The sequence below is a fragment of the Triplophysa rosa genome, linkage group LG24 (assembly GCF_024868665.1).
Source record: "Triplophysa rosa linkage group LG24, Trosa_1v2, whole genome shotgun sequence".
Lineage (NCBI taxonomy): Eukaryota > Metazoa > Chordata > Actinopteri > Cypriniformes > Nemacheilidae > Triplophysa > Triplophysa rosa.
In genome coordinates, this window is record NC_079913.1 from 9,334,308 (window position 1) to 9,349,345 (window position 15,038).

Genomic DNA, 15,038 nt, shown 5'->3' on the forward strand with positions numbered 1-15,038 from the left:
TAAGTGTGTTGTTTTAAATACAGTCACAACTTTGACTTTTGATTAGCATACAATCAGCGTATTAGTGGTGCTGAGAAACAGGGCACAGTTCTGTAGCATTTTGTGACTCACGATCATTTGTGATGAGCTGGTGCTCCATGATAGAGGTTGACTATCATGAGTGTTAGTGTTCAGGTTAAATTGAAGAAATTAGCTAATGTGCAGAGTAAAGAGGGGAGGGGCTTCTGGAAAAGGAGAAGTGAGACACCAGGTCTGAGAGCATTATGGGAATTTACCAAGAACTAATGAGTGCAAAGCCATTGACTTAATAGTGTATGACAGTATGAGTGCCTAAATATACAATTCCATTTTATGTTAAGGGGGGACTACATCTTTTGAAGTGCTTGCCTGTGACAATGCCAATGACAATAGATTTCAACGCAAGTCTAGAGGATTTATTTTGCCCACATTATCCACCACACAAAATCTTAAAATCATATTTAAGCCCTGAAGTTTATTATTTCCGTTCAGGTTTGGAAAGAAATCCATGCGTAAACTCATTAACAATAATTATGCTTCTACTTGCAAGTGCCCCTAAAGAGAAAACATCATGTGTATCACAAGCTCTTTCTTCATTTTAAGCAAAATATGTGAGCTAGAAAGCTAAAGCTCATCGCACCGTTGACTGGTTTCTGGTGAAGAGAGTCCACAAAGTTGCGAGGGTTCTCGATGGAATACTTCAGATCTCGAACGGTTTGTGAACCTCCACCCTCAGACCACAGACCTTTTTTGGAGGCCCTTGCTTGGTCCTCCAAATCACTCAGTCTGGCAAGATCAGGACTGAAACACACAGAAGTACATCAAGTCTGGTAAATATCAAGTTACAAACCAAAGCCCAAGAATTCAGAGAACCAAGAAAAACAAAATCAAGATTTAAGATGATGACTTCAGTTCTCTCTGTCGATCAACAGATGTGGAGGTCTCTCTCTCAGTGAGCTGAGGCTTTCTGAAGTCCAGCTAAGCTCTTTAAATGAGTTCATTATCAAAAGCCAACAAACGTTTCAATTAATTTCTCCGTTGCATGCGCTAAAAGCTGTCATTATCTTTAAAGGGAATTAAATGGGCTGACCGCAGCAAACACTTGTCAGATTTTGAAAAAGCTCAGTACTCAAGAAACTCAGAGGAAATAAAAACACAGAAAAAGGGTTTAGGATGGGGGTGGTGAAAGATTAAAGGCTGTGTTTGACCAGCGATCATTTTAATGGTGCGACAGCTCTTCCTTACAAGTCTCAACTTGGACAAAAAGCCGATTATGAAATTGAATAATTCATTACGTATATTTCGACAGACAGATCAATCTATATTAATCTAATCTTTACCATCATATGCATGCCTCACTGATGAAAGATGAAAACACACAATCATCTGATTCAAAGTTAAAAATGTGTTTTGTTGGAATATCGGATTTACACTGGATATTTGTGTAGAGATGTAGAGAACACCCCAAAAATATATCTAGATCTAAACTATCATCCTATATAGAAGTGATCAGAGTTCTGTAACATCATTTCAGACCAGAAATAGGGCTCTCAAACGAATAATCACGATTAATCGCATTAAGAATAAAAGTTTGTGTTTACATAATATATGTCTGTCCACTGTGCATATATTTTTTGTATTTATAAAAACATACACATGCATGCATATATTTAGAAAAAACAAAAATCAATAAACATTTATATGTAATTTAAATTATTGGTAAATATTTATATTATTGGTAAATATATATATAAAAAAAAACTTATCTCTGTATACTGTGATAGGCTATATGAGACCAATTTGCTTTTTGTTGTCCTTATGTTGTTCCAATTGCTTCCATTGTTTCCCTCATCTGTAAGTCGCTTTGGATAAAAGCGTCTGCTAAATGACTAAATGTAAATAAATATAAATATTTCCTAAATATGTATACATGTATGTGTGCCTGTATGTGCTTAAAAATACAAAATTAATATGCACAGTACAGTACACAGACATACTGTATATTATCTAAATACAAACTTTTATTCTTTTATTCATCGCGATTAATTGTTTGACAGATTGTTTCATTGTCATTGCTTCGCATTTCGGCAATCTGCTTGCCATTTCCACAAGAGATTTTCAATTTTGTGTGCAGCTCTATATGGAACAAACTGTAACAAAACTGTGGGCAGACTGGGGGCATGTCCAGGATGGCACCTCATCTAGACACAAAAGCTCGAAGGAAATCCCACATTTGAGGCACTGAACCTCCGGTAGGTAACATTGAAAGGCCCCAGGACACTTAATAACACCCAATCTCAATTTAAACCTCACTCATGCAGAAATAGATAAGATTGACAGTGCAAATGTCAAAAGAAAGGCCCCCTCTGCCTGTTACATGCCAAGCCCAAAGCTCCAATTATCCGAAGCCTTCATAAATATTAAATACAGGAAATAAGTGCCTGCCAAATCTCAGCTGCCATCTCGAGCCATCTTTGTCCTGTAAAGTTTTATTTCTCCTCATTTTTTTTCAAAAGAGAGTCAGGCGTCCAGCCCCAACGCCCCTGTGCCTAATTGAGAGCTGGTGGGCTGAGAGCGCAGCTCAGGTTTAAAAACGGCTCCTTTGGAGATGATGTTAGCCGATCCAGTGGGCTGTGATGGGCCACAGCAGGACTGGCTAATGAGAAGGCTGTTCAGGGCGGCAGAGGAACCAGCAGGGCCAAAACCGCCATCTCCTGTGGGGAAAATGAGCCTAAAGCAAACAGATTCCGTTGGCAATTGTTCAGGGCCATTTCACAGAGCCCACACACGCGTCATTAAGTCCCAGAAGCTTAGGACAATATTACACTATCGGGAGGACCAAATGAGGGGGAAGGACAGTGAGATTGGACCTGTAATGAGCAGATGTGACCAGAAGAGGGGGGAAGAGATCAAAAAGAGCTTTTAAAAGACTGCACAAACCATCTAACAAGCAAAGGACAAATGATATGCTTTTTGCAACAATGCAACCAGTGACATCATAGTGATTTTAGAGAAAAGAAAAAACAAACTATTGTGTAGGATGTGACAATGGGTGCATGATCTGTACCGACACCAAACAAAACAAAGCGTTTCTCTGTGCGTGCAGCAAGTTTCTTACTTGTTTCCTCTCATGCCCTCTCTGCGCACTGTGGCGAGACCCTCTGCCACCAGGGACTCTGCGATATTTTCGCCTGATGTGTCTTTGAAGAAATCAAACCCAAAAGGGACATGTTACTATAACAACACTTCCACACATTAAACCAACAATACACATCCAAATTCATTTAAGTGTACACTAGAAAAGTTCATTTTTAAATATACCAAAAGCTCAGTGCCCCAGAATGCAGTGGGGTCACCATTATTTTACATAAGAACTTTTGCACTGAGATTCATAACTCTATAGAGATATTGCTTACCTTTTCCCAGATACATCATGCCGTATTCTCTTGTCAAAGCGCCTTTTGGTCTGTCAACAGTGAAACACACTTCTTTGCCGATTACCTTCTTACGCAGGAACTCTCGTGCTTGGAAGGCCCACGGCTGCACAGCAAACAAAAACACAAAGCTTACAGCCATTCAATGCCAGAGGACAGAGAATTAACCACTTAAAACCGCTTCTTTACTTTAGAACAAAACTACAAAAAATGTATTTAATTTGGCAGAGCATTTGAAGTGTAAAACTGTAATTATGTAATTAACAATTAAGAAAATTGTTTTCATGACTTTTTAAGCTGCAGAATAGCTTACTGAGAAAAGTGGGTTACTAGGACACGCACAACACTCACAATAAAGCGACACGCTGCCAATAAAATTAATGAGGTACTCATGCTATGGATACGGCTACACATTAATTAAAAAAGTATATTCATAATAATTGTTTCTGGAAATTCATGTTTTAAGATGATCATTTTCTACCGACACTGTACCGAGCCTGATCTGAACTTGCTGATACATTTCCATTGCGGGAAAAGCAGTACTTGGCCGAAAAAGTTTCCTACGCACTTGCCCCTAAAACCTACAAGGCCTGATGTATAAACGTAGCTAATGCGCGTTATGCGTTTCAAAATGTGCATATGCAAATCTTAATGCACATAATTGAATTTATAAAAAGAATAATAAACACTGCACAAACACTGTATGTATGAAATCTGAAAGGATGAAATTTATTTTAAGTTTAAGGCCCCGGGTCTTCAAATAGGAACGACTAATGTCATCACCAAATGTCAAGTAAGCTTGGATAAACTGATGCAAAACGAAAATCACTTCCATTGCAATCAACCAAGCTATTTACTCTGTAAATCACAGATGCATTTTCGCTTATGTATAGCACATTGCACTGTGATTGACAAATTACGCGTGCATTCATTTATACGAGTTTTATTTGTTTGTTAGTAACTTTTTTGCATCCATTTTTAATACACTTCAAACCTAATGAAACTAGTTAATGATAATGGTCATAAAAAAACTCAATTGGCTCTTGGGTGTAAATGTGGGCAGTTTACATAGAGGTTCATATATCCATTGGTCGAGCACCAGCTCCTAAATAAGGACCAGCACCATTTTGATGTGAGGGCCAGACAGAGCTCTTTCTGGCGAGATATTCACCTCATCTTGTGTGTCCTTGCTTTCTGGCTGGGCCTGTGCAGCACGGCGGGCAAGAGCTCCGGCACGGATGTTGCTCAGATTGATCTGGCGTTCTGGAGGGGGGCCTCCTCGTGGTTGGCCCCTAACAATGATCGCACAACCGGACAAGACCTGCGGGGATAAAAATCATAGTGAGCGTTTATCAACAACACTGGATCATTTACACATCTTTGTGGGGAATCTTTGCTCAATTGACTTACAAAAATAGTTCATCATTCCAGCCACTGACTAAATCACCAAACGATCAGAAATGTCAATAGGGGTGATGATGACAGTAATAATTGTAGATGCATCGGCAGTGCATGATGCAAACAATCAATCGGCAAGTCAAATACAAGCATAACCAAGTACTGCCGGGAGCCTGAGGGATCTGATCTGACTGAGGTCACAAAACCTTCAGGACCTGTTTGTTTGCGCTTGCGCCACAATACACAATCAAAGCTGATAACATTGGTAAAACACTAAACAAACACTACAAAACACAGAGGTCAAACATTCGATGGCACAAAACACTGACCCCTGCAAAGTGAATGATCACTTGTCTGTATGTTTGTATTCATTAGCATTTGAATCAGCTGAAATGTCTGTAATAATCACAGCAATAATGTTTACAAGACCCAGCATGCCCACTTTTTGCTCTATAAGGATAACCTTTTGGAACCCCTTAGTGACATTCGGGAGAGGCTGGTCCAATCAGATGTCAGTTCAATGGCATTCTTAAGAACACATAAAAAAATGACATCAACCACATTGTATACTACAGATAATATACATACATATATTGCACAGCACCTACACTTTACATGGACACTTCCCTACACTATTTATATTTATATATTGTTTATATATAGTTTAACCTTCCTTCCTTTCCTACTCTATTCGGACAGTTGAAAAAGCATTTCACGGCATGTCGTACTGTGTATGGTTTTGTAAGTGACGAATAAACTTTGAACTTGAACGAGCAAATGTATGCATCTCTCCATCTACACACTCGGGGAAGAGTTCACTCTCTAGAGAGGCTCGGTGGCCCTTCCTTTATAATTACTGAGTGACTGCATGAATAAATACACAGGCCTCTGCCACCGCAGTCCTGGTCAAAAAAAATCTGTGCATTTTTATTTTCATTCCAATACACTCTGATCTACGAGGTGAGTAATAGGGGAGTTCTGACATAGCCCTTACAAAAATTTACTACAGTAACCAAAGTAGCTAACAGTTCCAAATAACACTTGGCAGTTAAGTTTCATTTGTTAACATTAGTGAATACAGACAAACAATAAAAAATAGGCTACTTCTAAAGCAGCTATTCACTTTATTATATGTTCATTCAGAATATATTCAATGAGACCTTTCGGTAAAAAGTTACAAGTTTAGGCTACTAACATAAAATGTAGTTACAAAAGTTACTGTTGTGTTACTACTGTAAAACCATAATAAACTACTATAGGATCTCTTTAAACGTATGTACATCGTGAAAACTTTTTGTAGGGGCCAGGAGACTAAATAATCAAAAATAATTAAAATATTGACAAGTGGGATAAACAGCGACTATGCATACTGACGTTCGGCTTAGTTAACCGCTCGCTGTCGCCGTGGGACGTTTTGGTGGGCAAAGACCTACGTGTCAGTTCCTCGTATCTGCTCCCCCTTTACTCTCCAGAACAGGCAAAGTAAACAGTCCAAAACTGATGAGGGGGACTGACTCAGTCCAACAGATTAACTGACTTAAACCCGGCTCTGACAGTTTAACAGAGCTTAAACTCGGTCTGAAACACGATATCCTCAAACCTCAGTCGTTTTGAATACGAGACCGATAGACGCGCAGAAACAGACACGAGTCTTCACAATATCAACCGAGCAGCCCTGAACTTTGATCTGCAGTTACAGTAACAGCGAAACCCTTCGGTAAGATCTTATAAAACGGGTCAAGAGAGTGATTGTGGTTGCTGTGGTAACGCAGTAATGTGGAAGTCCAACGCTATATACGTGCGTGAAACGCAAACGTAACAAATCTCGGCGAGTTTTGCACGTTACGCTAATTAATCTCACGTCACAAAAACAAACTCTTCACGTGCTTTACAAGCTCAGGTAAAAGTTTGTTTACAAACTGTCGATACTTTGTTGTGAAATCTGCGCATATCTGTAAACACTGGGCTTTAGATGCAAAATATTTAGATTCAGCATACGCAACAGCATTTGTTTTCATTTATGAACAGCAAAACAAATAAACTGCTTAAACGTTAAAGAAGTATTGAAGATAATGTTACATATCTGGCCATCTGGATCACAGCTGAAGAATGTTCAACTTATTGGAACTACAACACTTTGTCTGAAGCTCAAAGAACGAGGAGGAAAATAAATAAAGTGCAGAAAATGCATTAGCAGCCTCAAAAATGTGAACTTTAGAAGTCTTCGCAGTCACTTTTCTCATGAACCTTAGTGACGTTAAGTTAAGTTAGCCAGCCCGCTATAGTTTCACCCTCAGTCCAACACTTCTGCCCTCTTACCATCTTCACTATTCCTCTCTGCAGCTGCGGAGCTGGACCAGGGTTGGACTGAGCTTGTGCTGATGCCATGTCCGCTGTGCTTGATGATTATTCCGATCGGGAAGAGAAGAAAGAGAGGTAAAAGTACCGGGAGAGTCCTACGAGACGCCTCTACTGTGAGCCGAAGAAGGGAAGAGAGACTGAGCACGGCTGATCACGCTTTGCTTAACCGGAAGCACAGCACGGGGATGTACACGTCGAAACGTTGCACTTCCTCGGTCAGAGCGTCGCGCTCGCGATCTGAATGGGGCGATTTGGTTGTGATGTCAGAACGCGAGTGATGACATCCGGTACGCGGGGAGGTGCGACACGTCAGCACAGATTTTGAAAAAGCTTGTGCGCCAATTAAGTGACACGACAGTCACGGCACACAGATAGCACTGTATGGACAGTCATATCACACATATGGGGGTTTGGTGAATGTAAAATGAGAGACGTGTTTTGTGATCCCAAAATATTATAATTCGAGTAACATTTCACTTTATTTTTACTGCACAGTTATCCATGGTTGTACTGTAATAACCACGGTTTAACTGTAACGGTTTAAACCATAGTAATCGCTATAAAGTTACCATTATCTCAGCAGTAAACATAACCAGGTTGTGGTATGTCATGGTAATACAATTTTATAATAAATCCGCCAAAAACATGGTTACAAAAGTTTTAATAATGGCTAATTTTCGTAAATGATAGCTGTAAGAAAATAGTTGTAATTTGTTTTTAGTTTTTAGTTTTAAATTGAAGTATGGGATGCAGGGACAGTTCAACTTTTGGACCCCTGGAGGTATCGGTAACAACGGATGTGGTTTTATATTTTCCCCACTAGGTGACACCATTCGACAAACATTAAGAATGCATTTTGCCCTCATACCTAAATATTACTCGTCTATACATAAATATCTTGTCAATTTGTTGGAAACTGTTGGTCGGCGTTTTCCGTTTTGTCTTGCTAAGCATCCTGAATTATTTTAACTATTTAGTTGTAAATGCATTTGAACAATTACTCTACTTGAGTAACACACAAAACACAAAAACATACATGAATACCTACTTTTTGTGCTTAAATGGTCTTACATTTGGTTTATTTCAAAAGCATTTTTTGTATCTCACAAACAGGAATTTATGAAAGTGGTAATGTGTGCTGAAAGGCAGATTGGACATAAATTCACACGCATCCAAAGCCACAAGAATCACTATTTTGAACATTTTAAAACTTGATTAATACGATGACTCTGCGTCTTATTCTGAAACGGGAAATATGGAAACACACGCAGCGTGATGGTTCAAATATCATAAAATACCAAATTAATTTGATTCGACTATTTAAATAATTATTCACAACTGTATCTCAGGGGAAGCGCAAGAATGTGAAGACATAACCCATCAACCACAAAGAATGAGTTAAAGATACTACCATATATTGCGTGATAATACTGGCATATCCAGTTAGTGTGTAATTAGCTAATTTAATGTTTTTTTTTTATTCTGGACTGATGTCATCGCACAAACAAAATACATCATGCAAAGTCATTTTAATCTTACAATGCTGGGTACCCAGTGGAAGAATAGTAAGATAGCCTATAGTATAAATCATATTTAAGCCTGGCCCCTGCTAAGAAAATGTGCATATTTGCAATTCTATGATTTAATTACTGATTTGGCTGTAAAAAATATAAAAGATGACAAAGTTGCGTTCTTGCAACAGAAATATATTTTGTTCTCAAGAGGTCTCATTGGAGCTGCATGTAATGCGGTCCATGTCTACATCAGTTTAAATGTTTCAGGAGAGTAAACTTTCATTTTGTGACTATAAGAAAAAATATTTATCTTCTTTTCAATGCATTTATAGCTGCTTTTTAAATTGATATTCGAATGCATGGCAAGATCAACACGTGTGCGCTTGGAGAGCTTCATGTGCACATTTACGCGGGTGTGATGTAGCAATTTAGCAGCAATAATTCGAACCACAACATTGAAAATGCATTAGTACGTTCTTTATGCATTTTTGCTTCTACAAATTCTTCGAAATATCAACATTGTTTTGATTTCAAAGTTCGGATTATAAACATTCCAAAACGTCTAGACATAATTGCGCACCGAAATAATTTCTATTTTTTCTACTAACAGTGAACTTGTTTTACTCATCTTACTTCGTTGAATAAAATTGGTAATATCGTATGTAAAGCTGCTTGCAGCAGGGGTTCTTTAAAGTAATAAATAAATACTTTATTTATCCTTTCATCCCGTTGGCAAGGAGATGTTGGCCTTCAAACTTGTCGTCGCTTTTATATGCGGGCCATCCAGTCCTGCAGATATTTTTATGCTGTAAGGGGTGGTTAATATGTAATTTGGACCATATGGCATTTAAAAACCAACCTTTATTTCCACAATCTTCGATCTGTGTGGATTTACCTAATGATGCCCAATTAGTCATTGAGCAGGACCAAATACGAGGCTTGTGTGGATACTCTCTCGCTAATATTTGCTCTCCAAATATTTCCTTTGAAAGGTTTACAACACATTTTATCTGCTGGCCAGACAGGGGACATCTGTGTGGGGTTTTCAACTCTCTATTTTTATAAATAAAACCACAATTGGTCCACATTTCCCCCTCCGACTCTATTTGTTCATGCTTGAAAGAAAATGTAATAAAAGAGGCTCCGTGATGGATTTATGATTTATCAAAAGCACTTTACCATATGGCAGTCGTCTATGGAGCAGGTTTTCAAATGTTTGTTTTAAAAGAACTAAATCTGATTAACACGTAGATTCGGAGCGTGGAAGGATGAAAGATGCTCAAGTCACGTGACCACAGGAGAGTCGCAGTCTCCAGTGATTTGAGTGGCACGACAATAAAATGGAGCTTGTGGGTTTATTAACGGGTTTAATGTTTCAGAAGTTGCCCTTTACGAGCTGACTGCTTTCATATGTGGACTACCATCCTTTTCAGGCGCACATTCATCGCGTCAGGGGATCTGTCCAGCAATAGGTGGTGCTGAAATCACACCACCCCTAGACTTGCTTTCATGTCTGTGCTACACCCAGATGCTGGTGGCATTTGCGCTTTTTTACTCTGATGCATTATTTTATATGATTTAACTCGGAGTTAAGCATAATTCCGTTGAATTAACTAACTATGCCCATCCATAATACTGCAAGCACAGGAAACGTCATTGCACCTGTCCGAACACTGGTAAGCACATTGTCACCATAGGAAGTTGCAGCGTGCGTTATTTACCTTTTCCTATCTGGACAGTACGTCATCTTGATAAGGGCACTAGGTTATATATAAGAAGTCAGGCGTGCAGATCATGAGTGGGCAGCGCGCGAGGGCCACGCAGGACTTTCATTTTCAGAAGAACAGCGCATTTTTGTATACTCTCTATTATACCCGCGTTTCAGTTAAAAGGCAATCGCAGTTGCTTCGTCGTGCATTTTGAAATAATAGACTTTCGATGACTTTTTTGCAAGGAGACCAGGCTACCACTGGAGTGTGCGGCGCAAATTTTGATCTGACGAATGAAGGTTGGCATTTGATCATTAGCTACTTTTAGGCAGTGTTTATATTCTTTATTATATTCTTCTTTTCACTTCTCCACAAATTCACTAAGTCGAATTCCTTAGTCAGACTATGTGAAATGTTATACTGCAAAGCCTCTTTTGCGACTTAAAGCTGGTGTCCGATTTAAGCCATTACAGAACTTGTAATTGATTTCATGATATTATAATGCGAATGATGTCAAAGCTATAGGTCTCTGTTGGCCTCTGTTGGTAAGAGCTATGTTATCTGGGGGAAAATAACCAAAAGAACGCCATTAAATCCTAATGGAATAAGGCGCAGACACGAATGGAATTTTGTAGTGGTTTTAATGGTAAACAGCTGATGGTTTATAATGGAAATCATTAAACATGTATTTGTAGCAGGGTTTATTTAATCAAAATAATAATAATACTTCAGCTTCTTCAGAAATACTTCAGAAATGACTGACAGTAATTATGTTTAAACATGGATGATGTTCAGAGGAAGGGAGTTTGAATCAGCTGGGTGGTGTGTTTCTGAATGGTCGTCCTCTGCCCGTCTATAAACGGAAACTGATGATTGAGCTCGCCACCGAAGGCGTAAGACCATGTGAGATCTCCAAAATACTGAAGGTAAACTCTGATATAACTCTTGCCTGTTCCGCGTATCTCGACACACGCCGGATAGTAACTGTGCGTTCTGTACAGGTCTCCAATGGCTGCGTCAGTAAGATTTTGGGCAGGTTTCAGCGCACAGGGGTCATTGGCCCTAAAGCTACTGGAGGCAGCAGACCCAGACTCCTGACTCCTGAAGTCATCTCCATCATAGCGCAGTATAAACGACAGAAACCCACACTCTTCGCCTGGGAAATCCGACAAAAACTGGCGGCGAATCGAGTGTGCAGAGAAGATAGGGTCCCCAGCGTAGGTTAAAACTTGATTGTTTGTCAATAAATACCTGGCAATTATTTTTTCTTGACAATTTATGTATAATACAAAGCTTATGTTCATTTATATGTGGAAGTCACCCTTTGAATTCTTGTAAATACTTCTTGACAAGATAAATACACACTCTAAAAAAAAGCCGTAAAAATAGGGCACAATATACTGTATTAATATGAAGGAATTTTCCGTGTTCATTTTTACAGTTGTTTTACCTGTATTTTACATTTTGCACTACATTCATTTGCATTTTAGCATTAATGGAAATGTCCGTAAAATAAAGGAAAATGTACTGGTAATTTTCTGCCAGTAATTTATCTGTTTTTTTACAGGATTTTTTTTACAGTGCAGTACACTGCAGCTAATGTGCACGATGAACAATTGCATCTGCATTAGCTAACATTCACAAAGACAAATAAATGCTAATGTTAACTAATGTTAATAAATAAAACTTTAAAGAGTTACCAATAAATCGTAATATAGCTGTGAATATGATCATGACTCATGAACCCATTTGTATCATCAGGTGTCCTCCATAAACCGTATTTTAAAGAAGATTCAGCTTGACACAGATACGATGGGTGGTACATATCCATGTGCACAACACAACTACACAGGTAACCCGTTTAATCGAAAGCTTTAAAATGTTTATATTTAACCACAAACCTCCTCAAACCTTCGTTTTTATGTTACCTTATAGGTGAGAGAGTGTATGAACAAATGAATGAGCAGGGAACGAGTTTCAATATAATGGACAAGCAACAGTTAAACACAAATCAGCAAGACATCTCGAATTGCAGCAGAAGCGCTTTCAGTCCGAATCAGTGCCAGAGATTAGAGAAAGGTGAGCCACTGTTAATGCTCTTAGAAAACTTATTGTGCTAAACCACTAACATCTCACCTCTACATTTTTCACTCGGTTAGAGTTCATCCATGGGCTTTATCCAGACCTGCTAACCAGAGAAAATCTGTCTGAAGAGACTAAGCTTCCTCAGGACACTATAAAGGTAATTCTCAACCAAAATGTCACATTGCACTGCAACATGTACTGTAACTGTAGATTGTCTCTGATCTCCAATGTTCTGTCTAAAGGTTTGGTTATCCAATCACAGAGCAAGAATGAGAAGAGAGCAAACAGAACCTAGCAAATGTGCACCATTGGGTACGTGCCGGTTTCTTTATTGTGAAATATCTTTCCAGTTGCTTCTCATTTCCCGGTTACCTTCATAATCACCATATGTTCAGTTATCACAATCCAAGTCATAATTTAGTCATTATTGACTGTGTTGTAATTAAAGGGAAATGATTTCTCTATCACAGGTATTACCAGGCCAGGGGTTCTTGGCAAGAATGCTTTGATTTCCTTGTCAGAGTCTCCAGGAAACGCACTGGACAGCTATTTGAACAACAACGGCGCAGCGGCATATCACGCACAATCCGCTTTTCCAGTGGCCCATCACACTGACACTGACAAAAACGCCTTCCCATCGGTTCACTTGAGCTCGAATGCATTTCCACTGGATAATCACGCAGATACTTTGATGCAGTTATCTTACCAGGGAAACGAGGACTCTGCGCACCGATTGGTTCCCTTGAACACAGATGAAAGGATTTTCGTGGCTAATTGTTCACAGTGGGCTTCTCATCAGAGTTTGATGGGACAGGATGCTTCCATGTTTTGAGTTCTGTGGACAGCAGAGGGCAGCAAAGGAAACAAATAATGGCTTTTGGACATTTTTACAATGCTGGTTTTGTGTTTTGTTTTATGAACTAAAAGCTTTTAAAAAAGCCAGATAATGCTCTAAAATTTAATTACATATTTGAACTGGAACGTAAATAAAGAACGAAAAATAAAGAAAGGGCCTGGTGCACTTAAATAGACGGACTCATTTATTCACACGGAAAATGACTCATCCAATAAGTTGGGTAGAAAAAATGACAATATATAAGTATGACAGAGGCCTAAAAACAGCAGCATGGTCTTAAAGGGATAGTTCACCCAAAAAGTAACCTTTTCCTAATTTACTCACCCTCGTGTAATTCCAAACCAGCATGGTTTTCTTTCCTCTGTCGAAAAAAAGATATTTTAAAGAATGTTGATAATCACAACATTGGCTCCCATTGACCTCTGCTGTATGGACACAAAACCAGTGAGACATTTCTCAAAATATCTTCTTTAGTTTTCAAAAAAATAGTCATTTACAGGTTTTAGGCAACGTGAGGGCAAATAAATAGATTTTATTCCCGGTGAACTGTCTGTTTAAGGCCAGATTTGAATCTTGAACAACCAATTTGATTGAACTTAAAAATTTAAGGCATTTAAAACCAACAGCAATGTACATTGACCTAACAAACTGAGAATAAGTACTGTAGCTCTCTCCCAGACCACTGTCAGTGCAGGTTTATCTGGTAAAAAAATCTCTCCTGTGAGCTTTGGACAGAATTCGCATACTTCTGCACGCTAACTGAGCAAGACCAACACTTGGACACAAACCAGAATGCTTAAAACGTTATCAAGGAGTTTGGGCAACATGGACAAATATGCAGAGGTCAGAGCCACGGGCTGATTTCTAATATAAATGCCATTAATCTAATGATTTAGAGAAGGACTACCCTTTTGCTACCCTTTTTTCTCTTCATATACTCTTTTATCTTTAGGAATATCTAGCCCGTACCCCTTGAGCGAAGATCAGAAGCATCCAATAACCTTAAATAGGCTCCAGGAATATCCATAAAGAAACTATGCGCCGTTCTGCACAAACACAATGCTCGTAAAGAAACAAAAGGTCGAAGAATGACATTTTCCGTGCAGTTACCAAACCACTGAGGCATAAAATGAGTTGCTCGAGAGTCATAACAGACCGACAAATGATTCTCATCAGCACCGCATTCCTTCAACGCCTGTCAGATGCTGTGGAAATGTTGTGTTATTTCTCTTGATTAAATACAAAACCTCTGGGTTTTACAGTACATTGGAGTCCTATAGAAGATCGGCCGTATAACTCTGGAAGCACATAGTGTCTGATCCAGAGCTTTATAGCTTATCTCCTCCGGGACCCCACAATAGCATAATTTGTTCCAGTCTTGAACTAACACATCTGATTCAACAATAATCAACTGCTATTGGATTAATTGAATCAGGTGTATTGGTTTAAGCTCACGTTACGACGCAAATCTATCATAGGCTGGAACTAAAACGAGCTTATGCATGAGAAATGTATCTTTAAAAAGAATTACACTCAGCTATGATTGTTTCACCATACCGCTCTTTCACTTTTGACCGAAGTACCTCTGCGCTAACAGGTTTATAAATCTAGCTTTTCAACGGCGCGAACTCTGACCTTTGACCTCTGCTGAGTTAAGCGCTCA

The 15,038-nt window shown here is 38.9% G+C and overlaps 2 protein-coding genes across 3 annotated transcripts in view; one reads left to right on the forward strand and one right to left on the reverse strand.

Moving 5' to 3' along the window:
• The window catches only part of snd1 (staphylococcal nuclease and tudor domain containing 1), a 156,356-nt gene extending 148,948 nt beyond the window's left edge, over positions 1-7,408 (reverse strand). Inside the window, exons 1-5 of the mRNA XM_057323628.1 lie at positions 7,170-7,408; positions 4,624-4,773; positions 3,435-3,558; positions 3,137-3,218; positions 659-819 (exon numbers count right to left, since the gene is read on the reverse strand). Coding sequence (XP_057179611.1) covers positions 659-819; positions 3,137-3,218; positions 3,435-3,558; positions 4,624-4,773; positions 7,170-7,238 — 586 coding nt within the window. The 5' untranslated portion in view covers positions 7,239-7,408. The remainder of the gene's footprint in view (positions 1-658; positions 820-3,136; positions 3,219-3,434; positions 3,559-4,623; positions 4,774-7,169) is intronic.
• Positions 7,409-10,345: 2,937 nt separating this feature from the next.
• On the forward strand, positions 10,346-13,505 carry pax4 (paired box 4). Of its 2 annotated transcripts, none has more exons than XM_057324689.1 (8): positions 10,346-10,401; positions 11,230-11,360; positions 11,436-11,651; positions 12,196-12,286; positions 12,370-12,513; positions 12,594-12,676; positions 12,762-12,831; positions 12,990-13,505. In XM_057324689.1, exons 2-8 carry the CDS (start codon positions 11,304-11,306, stop codon positions 13,349-13,351), a joined length of 1,023 nt encoding a protein of 340 aa, XP_057180672.1. In that variant the 5' UTR covers positions 10,346-10,401; positions 11,230-11,303; the 3' UTR covers positions 13,352-13,505. The 2 variants fall into 2 exon arrangements, with proteins under 2 accessions (XP_057180672.1, XP_057180671.1); XM_057324688.1 differs by lacking the exon at positions 10,346-10,401 and adding an exon at positions 10,635-10,733.
• The last annotated feature ends 1,533 nt before the right edge of the window (positions 13,506-15,038 follow it).